This window comes from Scylla paramamosain, chromosome 6 (assembly GCF_035594125.1).
Source record: "Scylla paramamosain isolate STU-SP2022 chromosome 6, ASM3559412v1, whole genome shotgun sequence".
NCBI classification, from domain to species: Eukaryota; Metazoa; Arthropoda; class Malacostraca; order Decapoda; family Portunidae; genus Scylla; species Scylla paramamosain.
The window spans coordinates 21,882,051-21,906,630 of record NC_087156.1 but is presented as its reverse complement, the minus strand read 5'-3'; the positions used below and the strand labels follow the sequence as shown (position 1 = coordinate 21,906,630).

Below are 24,580 nucleotides of genomic sequence, written 5' to 3'. Positions count from 1 at the left end.
AGTGTAAGCTGAATCTGCTATTTATTGGAATTATACTCTGTGCTCTGGGATTTGAAATATCTATCTTTATTTTTGTGGTTTTGCTACCCATGTTCATTACTCAGATACCCACAAGGTCATCTGGGATAGCCATCATGCTTCAGTTCATTGACCATTGACCTCTACAACTGTGGCCATGTGTGGTGGTGAACACCTCTTGCATTAGAGAGGTGGACAGAATAGGGGTAACAGAAAGTAGAAAGTCTTGTGAATCAAGGCTGTGGGAGGAGAGGAGGCATGAAATAGCAGTAGAAGATAGCAAGAGATGCAACACTATGGTGATGAGAAAGAGGCTGAAGACAGTCAGTTAGAGGGGAGGTTTCACCTAGGAAAGCCAAAAGATAAAATTACAAGAATTCTTTGTGTGTTCATAAATGTGATATATTGTATAGCTATAACTGTTCGCACTGTTGCTACCTCATCCCCTGCTCCTCATCCCATCATGACTCCACCTGTCTGAGAGAGTGCTTGTGAGGGTGGCAGTAAAGGTCTTCTGTTGGTCTTTTCTTCCATAAAATACCTATTTGCATTTTAAATTACTTCCTTTGCTTGACTGTGCAGAGCACGACTGGGAAGCTGAAGTACTTTCCATGGTGACAGAATGACCTGGGCTTACTGCAGGCCAGGTGGCTGCAGCCTAGGGAAGTCACGTGTCAAGGACATTGGGGTGGCAATGTCACATGACTAATATGTGTTGCCAAGTATACAGGAAGACATGCAGAGTCATTCTTCCATCTTTGAATAAAAAAAAACATATAATAACCCATGCAGTCATATATAAAATCTTATTATTTTAGATAAATTAAGGCAAATGATGGCAATATGAATGAGAGAGAGAGAGAGAGAGAGAGAGAGAGAGAGAGAGAGAGATCACCATGTGCCTGTCAAGATGCAGCATGAGTACCAGGTTAGTCTGGAAGAGCTGTAGTGAAAGTAAACTGTCAGCTGTGAGTATGGAACTGCTTTAGGCTTTAGGATGTGAAGGGGTAGTGTTCTCTCAATATTGGCAGTCACACAGGTCTTATAACTTGGGTTTCAGTCATTTCTGGTTCAGTTCATATACTCTACTCTACTTGGGAATTTCTGGAAACTAGGTACTTGAAATTTATGTAATAAAAATTAGATCAAGAAAGCAGGTGTTATTTATTACTGAGGCATCCATGGTGTCGTAGCAGTGGGAGAGGTTTTATGCATGTGATGCTTTCGTTTCCATCAATTAGAGGCAATTTTATTAATGGAGCCAGTGACAGCTGTTCTTTCTAGTAGAGATAGGGCCACACCAAGAGTCATGAATGCTTAAGGTCAAGAGTTGTAGGAAAGGTAACATGATACCAAGAGTCACTGGCATTACTGGAATATGTCTAACATACTAATTCTTTAGCAACTGCAAGACCACGATTTAAGGACATGGCAAATAAAATTCCATAGTTTGTCGCATCACAGCTGGTCATGAATAATAGTAATCATAGAGGCCACATCTTGATAATTCTAATACTTATACAGCTTAAACACTAGCACAGCAGAACCTGCTCCATGAGAAGTTGACATCTTTGAAATTATTGTAAATATATTTGTCTTGGCTGGAAGTGGACAAAACAAATACACACAAAAAAAAGGGGATTACATAACTTTCTTTGCTACTTAGAGAGAGAGAGGGAGAGAGAGAGAGAGAGAGAGAGAGAGAGAGAGAGAGAGAGAGAGAGAGAGAGAGAGAGAGAGAGAGAGAGAGACTGGGCAAGGACAAGAAAAAATTAAAGAAATTGAATGACCAATTCAAGATGCAGTCCATTAAGGAGAATCTTTAATCATTTCCAGAATTACTATAGTATAATATCTCGAAGCCTATCTCTTTTTAAGGGAGATAAGTCATGAACAAGAGGGAATACAAAACCGGGCAGGAAATTCCAAAGTTTGCCAGTAAAAGGAATGAAAGATTGAGAATACTGGATAATTCTTACATTAATCAGGCAGAAGTGAGGAATTGATGAGTAATGTTTTTTTTTTTATTCTGCCCTGCTTAAGGAAACATCTTAAAAGAGGAGTAATGATAAAAGTGATAGTAAAAAGTTATTCCATGCTCCAGAAATATTTCAAAGAAAATAAGTCATGATAAAATATTGACTACACTCTAGAAATAAGCAAAAGAAAATCTGAGACAAAAGATGTGTTTTTTAGCTGTTTTTCATGTATTTGTCATGACACTTTAGCAGGATTCTTTACATATTTACAGCTGTCAAAACTTTGTTTAGAAAGAATTTAGTTATTGTTGTTATTTGTGGAGCTCAAATTCAGATTACATTCATATACCATTACTTAGAACATTGTTACAAACATGCAAGCAACAGACCTCTCGCAGCCTTACTTTGCAGTGCGACTCTTGCTACAGATTGAAGGCACGTACGAAGGCTTTGCCTTGATGGTTAAAGGGAAGGCCTATGCCTTGGCCTTCAGAATTCTTAGTACGGGCCGTAGTCCTTTGTTGGTGGGTAAATGATTCTCATCCTTGGTACCACCATGACATTTGCTAGACAGATACAAGGAGGGTTTGGAGATTCAGATGCACAAAGGAAGTGTGAAAACTATGCAAGAACTAAGATTATGAACAGACATAGGGGCAGAAAGCACTGTTTTCCATGTGGCATACTATGACACAGTTGCCTTGACTACAGAATAATTTATTAGTTACATTACTATTATGATAATGATCCTGCAGGGTTAAAAGTTTGCTTTAGTTAAAATAAGTGTAATCACACTATGAACATCTGTGTATAAATATACTGGCAAATAGTCACATTTTTTAAAAATATCTAACTAGGTGCATATGTATTATATCCTTTGCTGGGAAGGATTACCCAAAGATTATTGTAGCTCACAAGGCTATGTATATGAGTTGTTTTGTCATATGTCTTTCTGTTGTGCTTACAAATAAAAATGGTACTTGCAGAATTATGCCAAATGCCATCATGAAGGCCAAAAGTGAGCGGAGAAGACCATTTATCGCAGACCAAATTGAAGACTGTAGAGATGCTTCTGGGCTGTTTTATATATTGCCCTTCCAGAAGGTGAGTGGTGGTCAGATTGCACAGGTGAGGCATCTACTTATGTCATGGGAAGGTGTGTTGTGCAGGTGTTGTTGAGGTTCAGCAGTACAATTGTTTTGTGTTGTTTTTTTAAGTAAAGGTTTCATTGTCTGGCCAAGTTGTATCAGATGAAAATTGAATAATGTCATAGTTATGAGACTTTAAAATTCTCTCTCTCTCTCTCTCTCTCTCTCTCTCTCTCTCTCTCTCTCTCTCTCTCTCTCTCTCTCTCTCTCTCTCTCTCTCTCTCTCTCTCTCTCTCTCTCTCTCTCTCTCTCTCTCTCTCTCTCTCCAAAATGTACCAAGTTTTGTTGCTATTATTCTTATTTGTTACTAAAGCAATTATGTTGGGAAAATGATACATTAATATGAGATCATTTTAATGCTGGAAACTTTCTTCCTTTTTTTTTTTTTTTTTTTTTTTCCAATTAGGGCTTGTTTGTTTCCTGCAAGGTTGTCAACATTCTTAGTGATGATAAAAGCATGAATTCACTGCAGGGTTACTTAGTCAACTGGGACATACAGAAGACCGTGTGGGACTATGTGTTTGGCAAGGATGTGTTCAACGTCAATCACTCCAACACCACCATGATTGTCACTGAGCCGTACCTGAACTTCACCAGCACTCAAGAGGCACTTAGTGAAATATTCTTTGAAGAATACGAGGTTGATGCCTTACTGAGGATAAATGGTAACTATGCAATTCCAGTCATTCTTGTTTGTTAATGGTTTACTTCAGGAAAATCAGATATATGTTGAGAAATTTCTTAAATGAGTTGTATACTGTTGAGTTGAAGTAAACCACTGATTTGATGCACCCAATGTGATGGATTTTGAGTCTGGTAGATGGGATAAATTATAATAGTAAATTCAGGACAATTATCCATATACCAGGTTGACATTAGTGTAATGACAAGGCTTCTGCATGTTTACTCTCATTATCACATTCACAAACATTCCCCCTCTAAGCCTTTAGGAATGGACCATTCCCCATCACATGTGGTGTGTGCAAAAGTCAGTTGTGTAGCATACCCAGGCCTCTCCATATCAGGAACCAACAAGAAAATTTGCTTATCCCTGCTGAACCATATAGACTAGTAATTCCCTTTCCCATGGCTGACTTAAGTGCCTAATAGGACCAGATGTGAGAATTTTCTTTAGGTTCCCAAGCCGTCACTATTTATACATCCAGATCTACTGTTGTCATCCCTGTTTTCCTTTTCAGTAACCTTGTCTTTACCACTGTCCCTTATGAGGAATGTATATATAGGTAAAAAATCATCTCATAAGTAGAATTTTATGAAGACAATAGTTTGTTTCCACTTGCAGCTGGAGACCTGTCAGTGCACAAATATCACCGTGACAGGCCAAGAGAGCTGTGTTGCTTGCTGGTGGAGTCTGGCTTCAGCTTCACCCATATTGTTCCCTACATTCAAGGCAAGAAGCAGAAGGATGCCATTTTGAGAGTAGATGTTGGGGGCAAAGTTCTCACTAATCACCTAAAGGAGTTAATATCATACAGGTAAGATTGTTAATGTTTATTCATTGCCATCTTTTCACAAGCCTGGAAAAATGGATATGATGTGAACGTTGTGTGACTTGTATTACAGTGGTGTCAATTTCTGCAGCATTTTCATTTGTGAATCCATGTTTTGTAGCATATTCAATACCCAGATGCCTCTATCATCATCATCATTGTCATTATTGTCATTATCATTTTGTCCTGTTTTCTCTTAAGGAGTTGGATGATTTATGAGTCTTCCATTTGTTGTAGTGCATCCTTGTCATGTCTTCCTTCACTCACCGTCACCAGATTGTGTTTGGTCTTCCATCAGTCCCCTTCCAACCCAGATGCTCGGTTTATGTTAATTTTGCTTTCAGGCAACTTAATGTTATGGATGAAACATATGTGATTAATCAGGTGAAGGAAGATGTTTGTTTTGTGTCACTGGACTATAATACTGACATGAGAACAGCTCGGGATGGGAAGCAAGCAAACCACATCTTGAGAGATTATGTGCTGCCAGACTTCACTACTATAAAGAGAGGCTATGTCAGACCACTGGAGGAGTCTACTGGAAAGTCTACTGCTGGTGAACAGGTGGGGTGTTAGTAGTGGTGCTCATGAAATAGATAGAGAGGTCTGCATTTTTCTTTTTTGATATATGCTCAGACATTTTTTGTACTATATTAATAGTCATGCATACATGCTTTAATCCTCTCATTCTCCTTACCTTATTTGTTTTTATAAAATTCTTTAGCTAGCACATCGTGTAATAGGAAAAACAAAAAATGCAATGTAGGAAACAACATATCTCTCTCATGATTGACTGTAAAGAACAGATGCTGAGAACAGATGAATAAATGCATAATTGGAGAGAGAGTATTCACTGAGCTGACAGACTGCTTATAATTTATTTATTATTATTGTCCACCATTTCTTTACTAGTGCAGTCAGCCTCAGGATTAGGCAGGTGTGTCATATTGTGATATGAGGATGGTGTACAGATGGGGTTCCTGTCAGTTTTGGGTGAGTGTTGGTTAATATGTTCTGTACAATGCAGGAGCAACTCCTTGTAGTAAGGGCTGGTGGCTTTGTCCGAGGCTTCTGGGTGCTATACTTGTTTATCCACCACACTCCCCCATCATTAAGGGACACAGACTGGGAAGTGCACCTCAAAGGGTTGTTTTATCTATGGTTGAAGAATGTAGGAGGAGCTCTAAATGGGGTTTCTGTGAAAAGAATAAATTTGGTTATTTTCCAGTTTGTCTTGCATTGATGGAGACATCTTTGTCTTTTCCAGCTGATCCGTCTCAACAATGAACGTTTTGCAATACCTGAACTCTTATTTCATCCAAGTGATGTTGGGATCCAGGAGATGGGTATCACTGAGGCTATTGTTCACTCAATAAACAAGTGTCCAGAGGAAACAAGACCGCATTTATATAGGTAAGTTCCATCAGTCATGTTTCTAGAGGTTATAAATATTTCAATCACCAGTTGCTCAATGTAAATAATTCGGGAAAGCCAAATTGTCATGTCTGAAAATCTACTTAATCCAACTGTTGTTAAAGTGGAGCCTTTTAGTGAACTTGGATAATTTTATGAGAAGAATCATTCAGTAATAGTCATTATTGGATACTACAGGATAGAATGGAATGAACCAATGAAGTAGATTTAGTCTTCTTCCTTGATGGAGTTGAGTACAACAGGTAGTTATTTGTTATATGTGAGGGTTACATTCTGTGAAAAGCTTGCATGATGAGAATTAGCATATATAGAGCCTATTATCCCATTAATTATAGGAGATTATGTTCCATGACCCATTTTGAACCATTTAAATATTTATTCTGGTACTGTTTCACAAAAATAAAGCACTAAAGCAACAGTAAAACACATTAATAAAGATAAATTGTAAAATATGATATGAAAGACATTGTAAACAAAAAATTAGGAATTGTACTTACTCTAAGACTGGCAGTGCATGGGCTCTGGGAGACAAGTTTAAGGATGGCGAGTGGTGAAACTTACTGGGACAGAGTTGCGGCATTAATGGGATTGGGAGACTGATGTGTGTGCGTGTGGCCTGTGAGGGCAGTATGTGGTACAAGGAAAGCACAGGAAAACATTTGCACCCACCATCCTCTAGTGCAAGTCAACCACCCTATGTCACCAACCAGTTACACCACTAGTGCTACTCATGTATTAGGGAATTTTTCTCTCATATTGAAAGTACTTGGCACATTTAGGTTAGTTGCACAATTTTATGATAGGATTCACATATTTTGAACTCACACAAATCAAACACCTGGTGTACTGACATTGAAGTGCCACTTTTCCCTGCCATCTCCAGTCCTGCTCTCCCATACATTAACCCACTATGGCCTCTAACCCTACTTCTCTCATTAGTTGTGCTGGCTACATTGTCAGTGCCCTTCATTACTTTATTGTCACTATCAGTTGTTACTCTTGGTTATGTGGAGATTGTATAGCATTGGTCTGAGATTGTTGATGTGAATATTGCGTGGTGCTGCCTTGTCAGTTTTACATTTGGCTACTTTGTGTCCCATCTGAGGTTTTTCGTTGTCATCATCTTCCCATCATTTCACCCTAGCACTCCTGGTGACCTTTAGCACAATATCACTCTTGAGAACACTACACTGGCTACACTGATTGATGGAAACTGAAGGGAATTAATTTAATGTTGGCAGGGAGATGACATCCTTTCTTCCTAATTTACTTTTGTCGCAATTTACAGGGCCAGATTTAGGAGTGGTCAAAGAGGGCAGCTGCCCAGGGGCCTCCACAATCTGGGGAGGCCCCACATAATTTAGCATTTTGTAAGTGAAAGAAATTCAAATTAGAAGACATCAAAATAAAAGGTCATGCAGCATTGCTGAAACCCCCTTTAATCAGTAAATGCTAATTTTCTATGAACTTTTTTAACATCTTAATTATTATTAATACAACTGCTTCTGTTTCATTTACACTAAATAAATATGCTCCTTTCACTGGAATATATTATATATATATTGATAAACTGCAAGTCTTGTAAAGTGACTGATTTGTAAATACAGGTACTTATACAGTTTTATTTAATTTCACTGGATGAATGCCGTATCACTTACTGCAGTATCATTATTTTATATAGTTTAAAGAAAATATTAATACTCTTACTACTTTAATATAGTACTCTTGCTGCTTTAGTATAATACTCTATAATATTCTTGCAACTCTCATACTTTCCTCAGCATTCCAACCTTCTGGGAGGCAGTCAGGTAGGGGGCCTCCACACTCAGGCTGCCCATGGGCCTCCACAGACCTAAATCTGGTCCTGGTGATGCAGTGCAATTTTAGTGGCCATTGAATACTTTGAATTAATAAAAATGAAAAAAATTTCAATCTCTAAATTTTTATCTGATAATAGAGTTCCTTACCTAAAGGAGAACAGTTGTAGACATGTAAAATATTCTTTTGAATTCTTAGGAGTTGTGTGTAGATAACTATATTTCACTTTTCAAAGAAATTAAGACTCTTAAAAACATACTTAACTGATTGATATATATATTTTATATAAATGTTATTCCACTTTTCATGATTTAATCATCTGTAATCTCAGAGGAAAGTTTTTAAGCACAAAAATGTATGGATGTTTTTTTTACAGGTCCAGACCTTAATTAAAAACAAAAATGAAAAATTTTCAATCTCAAAACTTGTGTCTGATAATAAGGATATGTTCCTTTCTTCCTTTATATTAATATTCTTCTACTCTTTATGATTCAACATTCCGTAATGTTGAAGGAAAATTTTTAATTGCTAAATTTTTTAAATTTTTTTACAGGTCTGGACCTTAAAAAAAGGAAAAATTCTGAATCTCAAAATTTTTATCTGATGATACGGATTTGTTCCTTACTTAAAGAAGAATCAATTTATATATACTTTTATATCAATATCTTCAAGTTTTCATGATTTAAACACCTGTAATCTTAGACGAAGATTCTTAATTGCAAAAAAATTTGAACTTTTTTCCAGACCTTAATAAGAAAGTGAAAAAAATTTCACTTTCAAAATTTCTATCATATAATATAAGTTCCTCATATAAAGAAGAACAATTGAAGACATGCAAAATATTCTTTTGAGTTCTTAGGAGTGGATCGTAGGTAATAAGTACAGTTCATTATAACATACGACTGCAATGACACACTGAAATTTTGATGAATATTTAATCAGAATAATGAACCTAAACTGGCAAGATGAACTTGCCATTTGTGTGAGCACTGAAATTTTAATTAAAATTTAATTGGAATAACAAAGTAAAACTCACAAGATTAACTCACCAGCTGTATGAGCCACTGCTCGCCTATCTGGTGCCTATCCCTTCCTCCCTTTTTTCGTTTCCTCTCCCTTCTTTCATATTGTCTCTAACCTCCCTCCCTGTCACCTCCCTTCCTCATTATCTATCAGAGATAAGGGACTAGAAAGTGATAGTCGCTCTCCCCCTCATTCATTTGGTCATTTTTGCTTCACCCTTTCTCACTTGTTTACATAATTGCATTTCAGTTCTCAGTCAGTCTCATTCTATTTAACAATCCTTAGGATTGTTCTTACTTTCAGAGAGAGAGAGAGAGAGAGAGAGAGAGAGACTGGTTAAGCTTAAGGTACCACAACTTTGGGGTCATACAGCGTCGAAGAAAAGATAGAAAGGAAGAAGAAAAGGCAGCCTCTGTTTAGCTAGAGAGAGAGAGAGACAGACAGAAATTGCTCTGACTTATGGGGGTTTACTGTGTGTATCCACGTGACACATGACAGTAGGTGAATGTGACCTCTAGTTGTCAAAGCAGTGCAAAATTTGGGGTGATAATGCACGAAATTCGTGATGGTAAGAATTTAGGACTAGGTGGGAAACTGGGGAGGGTACTATATATACTGTACTTGTTGTGTTATCTCAAATGCAGTAGTGCAAATGTACTTATTTTTATTATTTATCTATTTATTTATTTATTTTATTTTTTCAAAAATAAAATAAATAAATTTTTCATATTATCTTCTGGTTCCCTGGGACCAATTAACTTTTTTCCATAGGTCACCATAATGCACATTTGTCATGACAATTGCTACATTAGTACAAATCATGTTTGCTGTCATGTACCCTAATGTATATTTAACCTTCCAATGAATTTAATATGTTAAAAGTATATTTTATCAATTGATATATATTTTAAATATCAATATTCTTCTACTTTTCATTATTTAATCATCTGTAATCTTAAAGGAAAATTTTTAATCACCAAATTTTATGAATTTTTTTTACAGGTCAGGACCTTGATTTAAAAAAAAAGTGAAAAAATTTTCAGTCTCAAAACAAATGTGTGATAATAGGGATATGTATGTACCTTACTTAAGAAAGAACCAATGTGTATCTGTAAAATAGACTTTTTGTTCTCACGAATGGTTTGTAGATTTTAGTACCCATATTTCACTTTTAAAAGAAATTTACAAAGCATAAAAACTCTACCAGTTGATATGTTCTTTTTATATGAATATTCTTCTTGTACTTTTCATGATTTGGCATTCTGTAATGTTAAGGAAAATTTTAAGTCATAAAATAAAAATAAAAAAAATTACAGATCCAGACCTTAAAAAAGTGAAAATTTCAAAATCTCAAAATATGTCTGATTATAGAAATATGTTCCTTTCTTAAAGAAGAATGATTGCACATGTGTAAAATATTCTTTTGAGTTGTTAGGAATGGTGATAATCAAATTTCACTTTTGAAAGAAATTATGACACTTGAAAAACATACTTTATTGATTGATATATACTTTTATATCAATATTCTTCAAATTTTCATGATTTAATTATATGTAATCATAGAGGAAAATTTTTAATTTGAAAAATTCTTGAACTTTTTTACAGGCCCAGACTTTCATTAAGAGAAGTGAAAAAAAATCCATTTGCAGAATTTCCATCTGATAATATAGATAAAATCCATACCTAAAGGAGAACCATTCTAGACATAAATTTTTTTTTTTTGAGACTAAAAACTTACTTTATTGACTGATATATGCTTTTTATATTAATATTAATATTTTTCTCTTCATGATTTAATCATTTGTAATCTTAGAGAAAAAATTTTAGTTATAAGAATTTATGATTTTCTTTTACAGGTTCAGACCTTAATTTAAAAAAAAAAAAATCTCAAAACCTCTATCTGATAATAGTGATATGTTCCTTATCCAAGATATCTTTAGTTGTTAAGTGAAAGAGATCATGGCCTGTGGACATTTTCTGGGAACTGGGGGCTACTTATCTGTAATCGCTGGTGTCTATTGCTTATGCCTGTACACTTTGTCTTATTTTATTTCAGAAATATCCTGCTCACCGGAGGAAACTGTAATTTCCCAATGTTTAAAGACCGAGTCTTTAAAGATGTCCAGTCAATGGCACCAGATGAATTTGATGTGAATGTCACCCTTGCCAAAAAGTAAGTTTTTGTTGTTGAATTTTCTTAATTTTCTAATATTGACAAAAACTGAACAATCCTAGTAATATGCTTTTGGGTCTGACTATTTTTATCCTGCAAAATCAGAAAATTTTTTACTAGCATAACTTTTTGCTCTCCTATTAAAGGGCCTATTCTTTAATGTTGCAAGTTTTAAGGATGATATTTTTTTCTATAATTTGTCAAAGCAAACCTCATTACAGTTTGCAATTATTGTGTATGACACCAAGTTTTATAATAAAGTGAATTATACATAATTTTTATGGTGTTGCATTATCTTTCAGTCCGTCAACTTACTGCTGGAGGGGAGGTGCTGCCATCAGCAGATCTGCTCATTTCCCAGAAATGCTGGTCACTAAAAAAGAGTGGGAAGAAGATGGCTTTAACATATGTCAGGAGAGATTTAGTGTTTAAGTCATTTCTATGTGAGTATTTTTATTTGGTTACAACTAATAAGCTAGATTTGTAAAGATTCATTGATGAATAAAGGGTTGATGGAATATAGTGTAATCCATTTAATCCAGATCAAGTGCAGAAAATTTAGCCAAGTAGATTTCAGCACAAAGCTTTGTCAGTGTGTAGTGGCAGTATTGTAATGAATGAGGTCAAGCCTTTTCCTTTACCTGTGGTGATGACTGGGCAAAAAGGAAGATGGAAATAGTAAAGCAAAAGTTTAATTTAAAGAAGTATAGCATGTGTGTGACTTCATGCAATTCATATTGAAGCAATGGAAAAAAAAGTTTGATACTTGTTATAAGTGTTGTCAGTGTTTTCCAGTGACCACCATGCTTGGTTAAATATCACCAATTATTGGCAGATAGCAGCTGCTTTGTTGTACAATACTGCATTTTGTAGTTTTAAAGTTTTATGAGAAGTTTCAGCTACAAGTTGTATGCTACAAGTACAAAGATGTGGCACAAGCACATATATACATATATTCTCTCTTTTGCACCACTTGACTTGGCATTTGATTCATCTTTCCTTGGACTGATCATCAGCCTTTTAATTAAATGAGACAATGATATTCAACTTCTTATAAACATATACATAGATAGGTATGGAGGCACAAATGCAGTTAGAATTTAGGAAATTTACATACACATGGTCCTGTTCACTGGATTCTGCAAGTGAAACTTTATCTTTTTTCTATCATTGAATTTTCCACTTTTATGAAATCAGACTAGCCTCTGTTGAGAAATGCTGTCTAAGGTTGAAATAATCAGCAGTTTGAAATTTATTGACAGTTTTGAGTTGCAGTTGCCCTTCATATTTCAAGTGCAGTTATGAGTTGTCTTTCACTTTCAATCTATTACCATATTTGTAGGGATTTAAGGTCTCTTGAAACTTCAATTTGTATAACCTGAAGTTTGTAGAAGTAAGGTTTGATTATTTCCTGGTTGCCTTTACTTACCTTCTGTTTGGCTCTGCATGAGTATCTGATAGCAACATGATGTACTTTAGGACAGTAATGGCACTGATTTCTTAAAAGTGTGTTATGTAACATGAAAAGTATTTGTGTGAATGCATTGATTTCCTGACTTGTATTAACTTTTTTGTAAACTAGTAAAAATTATTTATTGCAAGATTAGTTTCAATTGATTTTGTAATTGAACTTGTTTATAATGGAAGTCTGTTTTTGAAAATGTTATATCTGTTACAGACTGCAGTGGACTTCATCCAGAGAACACTTCTGTTTTGCTGAGCAAGAGGAGTTAGCATTCCTCATGACGGTATTTTCTTTTCAACCTTGTCACGTGGGTACTAACATTTAGATGAATAACATGTAGTACTTTTCCTTTAAACCAATATCTTTGTACATCTATCAATATATCTAGATTATTTACTTTGTATTTTTCTTTCCACTTTTAAGTAATTCTGTTGGGTTAGATTTGTTAGTTTGGGTCCTTCACAGTGCCATCTCAGATGATTTGGCTCTTAAGCCAGTTGTAATTCTGTATTAGTGATGAAGACCATCTAATTTCCACTGTGATGATGCAGTTTAAAATACATTCATGAATTTCAAATGGAATAGGATAAGTGTTTAAAATTTCAACTAAAATTACTGAAATTACTGATGGGTGAAAGTTTCTACTCAGTCAGAATATTGGTAATATGTACTTTGATACTAAGTACCACAAAAATTGTGGGATGATTTTAGTCTCGGATAACTGAATGTGTAAGGCAATGGAGAAGAGGATTGGCTAAATCCTCCGGCAGATGGGAAGTCAGAGATAAACTGCCCACCTAGTGATACACTCACGATTGTAGTTTAGTTTTTGTTATTCTAGTATATTGAAATTAAGTTCAGTGACATGGTCTTCAGATATTTGGGGATTGGTGAGATGAGGTTATACTGTATACTTTGTAGCTGAGATTTATATTTATATATATGCATATTTATATACTTTCACATTTATCTCCATAAAATGTAACCATAAAGGCTGCAAAAAAATCTGTGAAAGTTCCACATGCTTGCATAAAATCTGTACTTCTTGTAGTTTTCATGGTCACATATTATTTTACATCATAAAGTCTGCGTGTACAAAATATATTCCAGACGCCTGTACACAACAAAAAATTGTGCCCATCATTTGGAATCGACCGGTCAACCCAAAGATTGCCATGAAAGGCTAGGGAATTGACAAGTTAAGTTTCTTTAACATGGACTTCCAAGAACCAGTCTCTAAGTGAAAATGGTTGAAGTGGACATTTTTGGTAAGTACTTAAATTGTTTTCTCCATGCAAGTTGATTAATGAAAAGAAATAGTCCCTGGCACTTAGGCTGTTGATTTTTTTGGTTCTTGAAGGATCAGGTTATCATTAAACAAAAAAGAAAGTAAACTGAGTGCTGAATTCTTAGATAGATTTATCTCCTTATAACTCAATGTGACATACACTGTTTGGTTCATCATTGTTTTCCTGTGTAATGCTGTTACTCTACTAAGAAATGCTTGTAGGATAGCACCTAATAACATTTAATCAAATTGTGTTTGCTAATGCAATGCATTTGTTTTTGACTGGTTTGGCCACATAAAATTTTGTCTATTTATTTACTATTTCATCTTTATCTTTTTGTTTTTGTGGCTTTGAAAGATGAGGTTCTCTCTGGTAATCTGAGCTACATGCACTTTGAAGTTAAGACATATTCCTCCATCCATTTAAACTGATCTGAGATGGCTATGGCCTGACATGTCTTCTGGTGAGCATGTAACAGCAAGAGGGATGGATGGATATGACCAACATTGTGATGCATTCGTCTAAAAACTTTTTAAAAAGTGGCTTTACACCGATCTAATGGCTTTAGTCTTACACTTTTCTTTTAGGGATATTATTTTACAAATTGCCAGTTTTGGTTAGGTATTAACCAACAATTGTTAAATCTGCTACAGTTAGCAAAAATTAACTTGCAGGAACACAATTGAAGAAAATTATTTGATGCAATTTGCACAAACTTAAGTTTAATATAGAGCAGTCATGTGTAGAATAAAATTTATTGCTTCTTGGAGAACACATAGTACTAGAATATTTTAGTTCCTGACTTTCAAGCACTCTGATGACCATTTTGCTCCTTTACTCTGGTGATCACTGGTCAGATTTCATGGTAGTCTTGAATTTGATTGTACTTGTGTAACAAAAAAGCCAATTGGATGAAATTCCACATTTGGAATTTATATCAGGTAAATTAAAACAATAGTGGAGTTATTATTGAAAATGTGAAAATTGGTCTCGTATTTATTTGGATCAGACCTTTCCCTCATAATAAGAATTGTTTTACTGTACATGTGTATCATATAAACTACAGGTATAAATGTGAGAGGGATAATTCTAATGGTAATTGTCTTATTGCCTTAGCCATTTTATTGAAAATTGCTACACATAATATATTTGCTATTTTCTACTGTACAAGGGGTCTTGGTCAAAACAGACAAACTGGGCCAAGCAACCACACCACCAGAGCAACACACACTCAGGGTTTCACCAAGTCCATTCCTTAGTATCAGAAATAACCATTTCAGCTGACATCTGTTGGGTATAGGTTCTGGTATTTCCCTGATGTGAGGTAATAGTTCCTGTAAAGATGAAGTACATATATGTTTGTGTAATGGTTGATGCAGTTATAATGTTTTTTTTTCTTTACCTTGAACAATCTCAACAGAGAAATCTGAAATCTGATCCATTGTATTGTTATTTGACAATTTCAGTCAGGTCACTTGTAATATATCTTAGATCTTGCAAATGAGGATATTTAGAAGCAATGATGAACCTTACAATGGTTACTTTCATAATACATGTACTTCAGTCCTCAAGGAACTTCCCTTTTTTTATTTTTATTTTCCTAATTAAGGTATTTGCTACAGGGAAAATGGTAAAAAAAGGAATCCATTTAAATCTGATTCATTTGTGACACATAGCTTACAAAATTTTGTGTTAACATATTCCATAGACAGGAACATTTAATTCAAACAGAAGGTACATATAGCACTGAAGACAGGAGTTTCTCATTTGTGCAAGGTGAGGAGGATGGATCTGATAAGTTGTCATTATTATGGATCACCTAAATCAGATATATAAAAATGCTTTAAACCTAGAATGCAATACCAGGTCAACCCCCAGTGTGACGATGTTCTGGAGGTGGTGGTGTACCTTGGGCAAAAGTCATCAGTGATTTACATTTGGCGCTGGTTGAATGGACAGCAGTAACGTAAACCATACTGCTAGACCAAAGGTTTTGTGTTCGTACTTCTCATATGGTGGTGGTGGTGTGGTGGTGAGGTGGTGAGGTGGTGGTGAGGTTGTGGTGGTGGTAGTGGTGGTGAGGTGGTGGTGATAGTGGTGGTGAGAGAAAAGGTAAAAATGGTAGTGTTGGGTCATGGACAGAGGGGTGGGGGGTGGTCATTGTGATTAAAACAGTTTAACATAGGGAGTCTAGAAGAAAGATAAAAGTGATAGATTTGGACATGACAAATAATAAATTATTTCTACATCTACAACACTTGGATAGATCTGTACAGAATAGAGACAGGTCATCACTTTGTCTGGTAGATAAGCTAACACAAAGTAGTCTGAATAAAAGACTTCCCATCTGATATTACATGAGTTGGGCCTGAGGCCAGAATAGTCTGAGTAATACTAGTGAGAACAGACATTTCTGTCTTTCGCACATGTGGAGGGCAGATCACGTGCCAGGTCCCAGAGGTCCCAGGCTGGGGGGATTTGTACATGGGTGCCAGGCCCTAGGTGAGTAGGTTCCAGCTGGCTCTGGGCCAACACCCTGGGGATATTTCCAATCCATCCCAGGGGCACATCCCAGGGTGATGTTGGAAGTAGTGTGGGGGACTGCTGGTGCCTGGGACTGAGAGAGAGGAGTTTTCTCATGGAAACGAGAAAACTGTGGGCATTCCTGGAAAGGTTCCGCCAGGAGACAGGCAGCACTGGTTGTCCTGTTGAGGCGAGCGGACACCACCCGTGAGCAATGACGGTTTATGAAAATATCTACATCTCCATCTTACCCTGGCTGCCCTAGTCTCCTGACACTGCTGTTGAGGTTATGGATCTTGGGTTTTTTAAAATTAATGAAATTCAGAAAACATATCAAATAATATTAACAGTAATTTTGTTTCCTACAAGATTCACATAGAAAGCACAATGAATGACACAACAGACTTATCATCAAACAGCAGAAATCAGAGCCAGTTTTCCACTTCTCTCAGTTTTGGTCTATGCAAGAAGTCAAACATTTACCCATTTCCTCCAAGTGCTCATTCTGCCTTTCCGACTTTGTAAAGGAAATCACTAGTGTTTCTAATCACATTTCAAATTTCACTGTAGGATAGCACTCCATTACTGGAGCTTTTAAGTTTTGATTCACTTAATAGTTGTATTGAGGGCTGATTCACCAGTTCCTCAAAAGTCTGTTTAGGACCCGTTGTCCCATCGTCACTCCACCGCACACAGAATCACATCACTATAAAGTTGTGGCGTAGTGTTACTGTGAGGACACAGTCTTGACTGCACTCGCACATTGCCCTCATAACTGAGCTATGCAAGTCTTCAGCAGCTAGGGATGAGAGGAATGTCAGCCCCAGACTAATGCCATGTCAGTTTCAGTGGGAGCAGAGAGCTATTTCACAGGGTAAAGTGGGGATGGGAAAGGGTCACGTCACGGCATAAAGTAGTCTGGATGATCCGGTGGAACGTCCTTTTCGAATCTCTTTGCTTCTTCTTGCATAGTTTCCTTGATCTTTAGGATGGCAGCAGACTCATTCTGGTCCTGCAATGAGAGGTTCAAATCCTCAGAAGTTAGGCACACATTATTAATGCATCCATGTATTGCATGAAAATGTACATACAAAAATTTCATACAGCATTAAACATGTATTTTGAAATTACAAATAAAGTAAACAAACACAAGCAATGAAAAATTTAATGGAAAATGCTGGTTAGTCCTCAAATGATAATAAAAAATGATATATATATATATATATATATATGAAGCTTAAAGCCAGGCCCTTGACCAAGAGGCTTTACCAATGTAGGTGTGGCTATGTTTTGGATGTGGCACATTAAATGCACTTAGTTATCTTGCAATATCAGAGCATGAACCATAAGTGTGAAGCATGTGAATCTACATTTACGCAGAATTTTACAGAGGTACATGAGAGAACACTCAGAGAGGCAACCAATGGTGTGCTGAGAACCAATTCAAGTGGCTCAGATCTGACGGGTCTTGTCAGGAAAGTTTACTGCAGGATTTTGTAATTTTGACTTGCAATCATTTCATGGCTGGAGTGCTGTGTGAAATGTTTGCAAGGATGTTGAAAACTTGATATTTGCTATTTGAAGGGGATTATAAAGCCTAACCTTTGAAATTAAATTAAGGACACATGAAAGGAAGTGGAAAAGGAAATAGCTAGCTAGCCTGACTAGACCCTTTTAATGTGGTAAGATCAGCCATTGCCAGCAATATCCACTGGCTACACTGGTTGTTTTCTTATTTGGAACAAAGAAGAAAACTAGCCATATATTCATTAGCCATGGTTCACAATAGTTGATCCTGCCAGCTACAAGAGTGGAGAAATTTACATCTACACAAACTGGTTGGATGGCACACCAGAATTCCTGGATCACCAATTCCACCTTTCAGGGAACATTTACATTATTCTATACTACAAAATACATGAGATGAATATGGGTAATGCAAAAATAATTAAGCTCAACTGGCAGTTATTTAGAAAGTTAATAATAGGAAGGATTAGTTAAAGTAGTGTAAATGTTCCCTGCATTATCATGAAACATCTAGACAGCCTCCACCACCAGTGCCCCGGCGCCAGAGTTGAGAGGCGCAACACAGCTACACAGCCATGCACCAGAGTCCTTGACCAGTGTCACAGTGTGTCACAGCATGTCCTAGTGTCCCTATCATGTCTATGTAATGGAAACACCACTTTATACTGTAAAATGTTATGTCAGTGTCCCTAATGTAACTAAGTAAAACGTCATATAAAATGTCGTATAAGATGTAACACTGCTGGTAATTCCTTGTTTTCAGTATAAAGACGAGTGAGGTGATAAAATCACATCTTTAATAACTTTCCGTGCACCATTTAGAAAGCTTAGGGTCATTATACATACAGGAACTTTAATGCACTTATGATGCATTATGCACCTGTATTCTTCCAAAGCTACTACTTATTGTGGTGACATCTTGGTTCACTGAAAAGGTACACACACAAAAGGAATAAAATCTAGGAATAAATATTGGTCAGCAGAATAATTAGGATTGCAAGGTGATTTATTTCTTTGATATAATAATACAAATCAGCTCCTCATAATGTCATCTGTATGGAGAGAGTAAAAAATCACTGATGTAGTGATCACTGTTAGATAACTGAAATTGGATGATCAGCATTTACTGAAATTGTTGATCTAATGAAAAATGTAAATAAAACCAGTGAGCATATTTTCCACCAAAAATAAACAACTTTAGGGAACATGAAGGAAAAAAATAGGAGTCCGTAATTTTAAGATGAGTACAAAACTTATTTCCGTGTTGTACTACATACAGTGCCCTTGTGTGCAAGTTGCTTCTTAAATTTTGGTCTTTCTTAAGACCTTTATTTGAAGCAGTACAACATATTTCTATTAGATTAAATTTAATTGTCATTATTGTTATACAAATTTATTTCAGGTGTCAGCCACTAGACTTTATTGATATTGCCAAATACCTTCCTTTATGTAACAATGTCACACATGAATGACAATGCCCATGAATTATCTGTATAACATTAGTCCCTCTGTCCCATAACTCATCAAAAGAAATTTAATTGAACTGTACATGTTTCAAGTGCCAAAGCAACAAGTTGACAATGTGGCTGTAATAGATGAATACCTACTACGGTCACTGAATTCTGATCTTGCATCATGATGGCAAAGGCTAATCAGAGAATGCATTTTACTTAAGGCTTCCCAGCAAGCATAAAAAATGGTCTGAGACAAACTGACTTATTAGCATCTCTCCTCCTCACTCATGCCTGTAGAAATAATGACCAGTATTGCGTAGGTCACCAGCGTCAGTGTTCATTGTCTTTGGCTCTGTTCTCGGGGTGAAACACATTATGTTCTGTTCATGCTGTGGTGTTTGTAGTGATAAGTCCAAAGTAGACAAATTACAGTGATATCATTCAATCACAGATCTTCATATGATGGGTTTAAATGGCATCGATGCAGCAAAATATGTGGATTCAAAATGCTAAACTTGCAAAATGTTATATGAAAATCTGTCAAGGGAGGGAGTGAGGAATTGTCTTTTCATAAACAAGGTGCTGGCATCCCTTTATTGTTACCCCATAGCTTCTCTACAAAGGCAGTTTAAACTCTATTCCAACTCACTATGCCTGTGGAAAGACAATTTCTCACTGCCTCACTTGACGAATTTTCATATGAGATTCTAGAAATTTTGTGTATTCTAAATCATGTTCTGTTACATTGACACCATTCAAACCCGACATGTCAAGATCTATTAGTGAATGATATCACTATGACTTATTTTGTCTTGCACTGATTCATCACTACAAGCACCACAAGATGAACCGAACAAAAAAAAATTCAACCTGAGAAAAAACCTATTATGCATCACCAAGCACACAATACTGACACTGGTGGTTAATACTGGTCATTGTTGTTATGGATGTGAGTGAGGAGGAGAAATGCACTGGAGATGCAATAAGTCAATTTCTTCCAACCCATTTTTTATGCTTGCTGAAAGGCCTAAATAAGATGTGCTCTCCAAGCACCCTGAGCAACTGTGGTGCTAGATTGGTGTTCGCTGACTGTAATTTGAAGTTTTGTGAAAAAGGAACTAGTGTTCAATATGACAGCGTGAAAGTTCTCAAGAAAGTCTTCTAAATGTGGAGAAATGAGATGTAAGAGGCTTGAGTGTTCCATGTCCAATCAACTAAAGTAACCACACACCAGGAGGAGCATCACCTTGGCCAGCCTGTGACAACATTCCCTGGCTCTCTCTCCATGTAGGCCCCCTTCCCATACCAAGTAACTCAACAGAATACATTGCTTGTTCCAGCCACAATCTATGTGAATGTCACCTTGGCCTCCACCGTGCCAGTTAAGCAGGGTAAGTTTGGGGGTTTTTGTATCACATGCCCACATAGCTTGAGTTGGTGCTGATGAATTATGCTGGTAGTAGATGTCAATCCATTACTTGCAAGAAACAAGATTAATGACCTATTGGTGATGTATGCTCCACAATGACTGAAAAGGTCATAGAGCAAGCATGTATCAATGCCTCACTCTTGTATTCACAGTAAAGGAACTAAAGTCCCTGCATTTGACAGCATTCTTGGTCTAGCAGTATGGCTAGTCAACTTATCTATAAAGATTGTGAGAATTCCCCAGTTGCAGATCCCTGAATGCTTTCTTGAGATCAACATAGGATGCAAACATCCCCAGCTAATACTTCTGTTGGCATTCCACCAGAACACTAGGATATGGTAGGTTGCTGACTTATCAGGTGCTACCTGGTGTGAAGTCTGACTGCATAGATCTGATGCTTCCACAGATGGCTGCAGCTCCACATAGGCAACAAATGGGCATGCACTTTGCCCAGCAGTGTAATACCCCAGTAATTGTTGCTGTCCTGATGGTCTTCTTTCCCTTTCTGGATAGGGACACGTTTCACAGTTGGGAGGAATTCCCAGTGCCAGACATCAATCAGGACTACTCATACATACAATGCATGGATCATGACCAGCTCCACATTGATGTTACAACACTAGCTGTTTTTCCAGCCCCTCTATCTTGCCACAGCCTCTTTGACTTCATCAAGAAAGAAAATGGTTTCAGTACTGGGTGGGTTAGTAGCCAATCAATGGTTTAGAGCTGCCTGCTTGGGGCCCAACATGTCAAGTAACTTCTACAAGTATCTTTACTCTCATGAATGCTTAGTTTCACAAAAAATGAAGTAATTCAAGTACTGGTATAGTTGGCAAATCTGGCTGTTTAAAACATCATGAAAGGTACATTCCATGACTTACTGTGATCCTTTAGATGTCACAGATGTCAGTCAGATACAATATTTGAACAATATTTTTTACATTTCTTTGTCATTGTCAAAATGACATAATTTAAGTAATTGTACTGTTTTACTCTTGTACAGTTACTCAAACAGTCAGGCCAATGAGCCATCTGCCCACCCATGTCTGATAAAAGAGAGCCATCTGCTGATTGGACAGCACTCACCCAAGGTCTGAGGTGTAGACATGGAGTGGAGCTTCCTTTGGTCAAGACTCCTGATGTACATCTCTCTTTTTGGCAGGGTTTTTAACCCTATTTCTTGGAGCCCTTTACTAATTCCAGTTTCCAGTAAGCCTGGCAGTGCAACCCTTCTCAATATTCTCTGCCTCTGAGGCAAAACTAACTCATGATCTTGGGCATTCCCCACCACATTTCCTGGCAGCCTGGAGAATTTCATGTCTGAAGGTATCCCGCAAATCTAAAGGGGCATCAAGAATGCTGAGCACTTCAAACTGATCAGAGTTAGTCATTGCATACTCATGGACACATGCCAAGTCCTTCAGTTCCTCAAAAATAAAACGTAGAGCTCATATCTTGGGAATTTTCTAGACTTGATATGAAGTTTAAGTGATGCAATAACTAATATGGTTAATAGTGGCTGAATTCCACCATGATTTGACAAGTTTACCACTGATATCAGTCCCAAGCTGATGGCTACTTTTCATATTTGAAAATTGGGAAGGTAAGAATGGAATGATTCCTGAAGATGATGTTTGAGGAAGAGCAAAACGTGTTAATAAGTCACCTGTTTGATATTTGTGTCCTTTGATTTCATGATTTTTCCTAAGGAATGTCAACCATGTATAAAGAGAGATGGTTTTTTAATTGTGCAGGGTACATAATCATTTATTCTTAGTTCAATGTGGATTTCCTTTTATTTTATAAACAAATATTGCACTGCCATCCAATTAAATATGTGCTATTTCTAAGCCTTGAATTAAGCACTTTATTTATTCAAGCTCAAATGTTCTCGATCTTAGATTATTTTGTAATATTGTCCACTTTGCCAACTAGAATCTTACTCTGCAACTTCTAAAATGCACTGAACAAAACATTCCCTCCAATGTTCAATCTTGAGGTATCCTTTTCCTGTAAGCTAACTGACATCATGGACATCCAGTGTACTAGTTTCTCCTCCATATTTAAAAATATTACCTATGGCACTTTATCCAGTTTTGTTACAATATCATTTTTGAGAGAAAAAAGACTATCATATTTTCTGATGTATTTTGTTTCCAGAACTGTCATTATTTCATTTTCAGCATTATCTCACAAATATACACAAACTATCATTCAAGTTGCTTGTCAAAGAAGTGCATTTCAAATCAAATGTGTGCATATCTTGCTGACATATGCCCAATAGTCTAATATAACAGCATTTGCAGAAAATTTTAAATTCTATATACAGTGCAGTACTAAGAGTTGAGTAGTTCTGCACCTTAATCTCTGGATAATGAGAGCTCTGTTATATAATGTGGCCAAAGGTTAAAAAAAAAAAAAAAGTGAAGCTAAGAGGAGCAACAATAAAATCATCTTTCCAGTGACTAATTTACTGTGAACAGTATTTTTCTTTTTGTAAAGATGGAAATTTTCTTTTGTATTGCCTATTCATGGATGACATTAGGAAGAAATCCCTTCAATGCCATATTGTTATTCAAAGGAACAAAACCTTCCTGATTTTTCACATTAGTTATAAAAGAAGTGCATATATATATATATATATATATATATATATATATATATATATATATATATATATATATATATATATATATATATATATATAAACATTAACAAATAGGAAAACTATGAAGCCATCTACTTATTTGTACTTTATGAATTATTTTTTTTGAGGATCATAATAAAATGTACACGAAAATATGTAGAATACTAAAATCCTGTATATGGTAATTTGATGCAACCTTTCCAGTTTCAAAATAAGCCTCTGATTGGAATATATATATATATATATATATATATATATATATATATATATATATATATATATATATATATATATATAATATATAAATAAATACAATGAAGACACTCAAGCATTAATCATGTCACTCAGCATGCAAAATCTACTTCTATGAAAAATATGGCTTTATAAAGCTGCTTCTTAAGCAGACAAACACTGATAAATTCTCTAGAAACCTATACAAAAAATGTATGCCAATACTCAAGTCAGCATAGATCCCACAGTGCACTTAGAATACTGGTCAAGTTTGTCATTACTGTGGCGCTCAGCACTAGTTGTTTGCAAAATGTCATATCAACAAACAGCAACATCAAAGCTGCAAAAGTGTGTACACACTGTCAATGTGTTCTGTTTACTTTTCTATATTGTAGTATATTGTTATAATTTCCAAAACCTGGAAGCCTGCTGTCCATCACTGTGTACTGCCCTTCTCATTGGGCCTCCAGCAGCCTGGCTCACAACGTATCTCATGCTTAGTTGATGCTTGTTTGCCAAGAGCACCACTCACTTACTTCATGCTGAGTGTAGCACACTGTGCAAGAAGCTACCTAGCTCGCACTGTGTACTTTGTGTTAATTAATCACTATACAAGAGACTAACAGGGGGTTGAGAAAAAGTTCTCCCATCACCATTAGAGGAGGCATTAGTTAATGAAAGTGTAATGCATGTTTAAGTGTAGTAGAACCTGAGCACTAAGATTTTGTGGAAATGGAGATATGAGAAGATGAGATGATCATGTAGACAGAAATCTGATAGTAGAGAGAGTACTAGTGGCAGAGTAAGTGCAGCTAGTCATGCATCTGTTCCCATCTATAAATTTTCTTCAAAACTAAACAGTACAAAATTTGTTACATGTTAGGCCAAATTTGGGAACTATAATTATTCCC

At 36.2% G+C, this 24,580-nt stretch overlaps 2 protein-coding genes across 5 annotated transcripts in view; one reads left to right on the top strand and one right to left on the bottom strand.

Moving 5' to 3' along the window:
- The window catches only part of LOC135101396 (actin-related protein 6-like), a 31,817-nt gene that overhangs the window by 2,721 nt on the left and 4,516 nt on the right, over positions 1–24,580 (top strand). For 2 of the 4 annotated variants that reach the window (XM_064005324.1, XM_064005323.1), the window contains exons 2-9: positions 2,984–3,101; positions 3,618–3,810; positions 4,449–4,641; positions 5,001–5,220; positions 5,924–6,069; positions 10,988–11,104; positions 11,407–11,547; positions 12,783–12,965. In XM_064005324.1, the coding sequence (XP_063861394.1) occupies positions 2,988–3,101; positions 3,618–3,810; positions 4,449–4,641; positions 5,001–5,220; positions 5,924–6,069; positions 10,988–11,104; positions 11,407–11,536 (1,113 nt within the window). In that variant the 5' untranslated portion in view covers positions 2,984–2,987 and the 3' untranslated portion in view covers positions 11,537–11,547; positions 12,783–12,965. Of the gene's footprint in view, positions 1–2,983; positions 3,102–3,617; positions 3,811–4,448; positions 4,642–5,000; positions 5,221–5,923; positions 6,070–10,987; positions 11,105–11,406; positions 11,548–12,782; positions 12,966–13,679; positions 14,141–24,580 lie in introns of those variants that run through there. The other 2 variants (XR_010269256.1, XR_010269255.1) reach the window with 2 other exon arrangements.
- The window catches only part of LOC135101395 (single-stranded DNA-binding protein 3-like), a 200,752-nt gene continuing 190,990 nt past the window's right edge, over positions 14,819–24,580 (bottom strand). The window contains 1 exon segment of the mRNA XM_064005322.1: positions 14,819–17,393. Coding sequence (XP_063861392.1) covers positions 17,283–17,393 — 111 coding nt within the window. The 3' untranslated portion in view covers positions 14,819–17,282.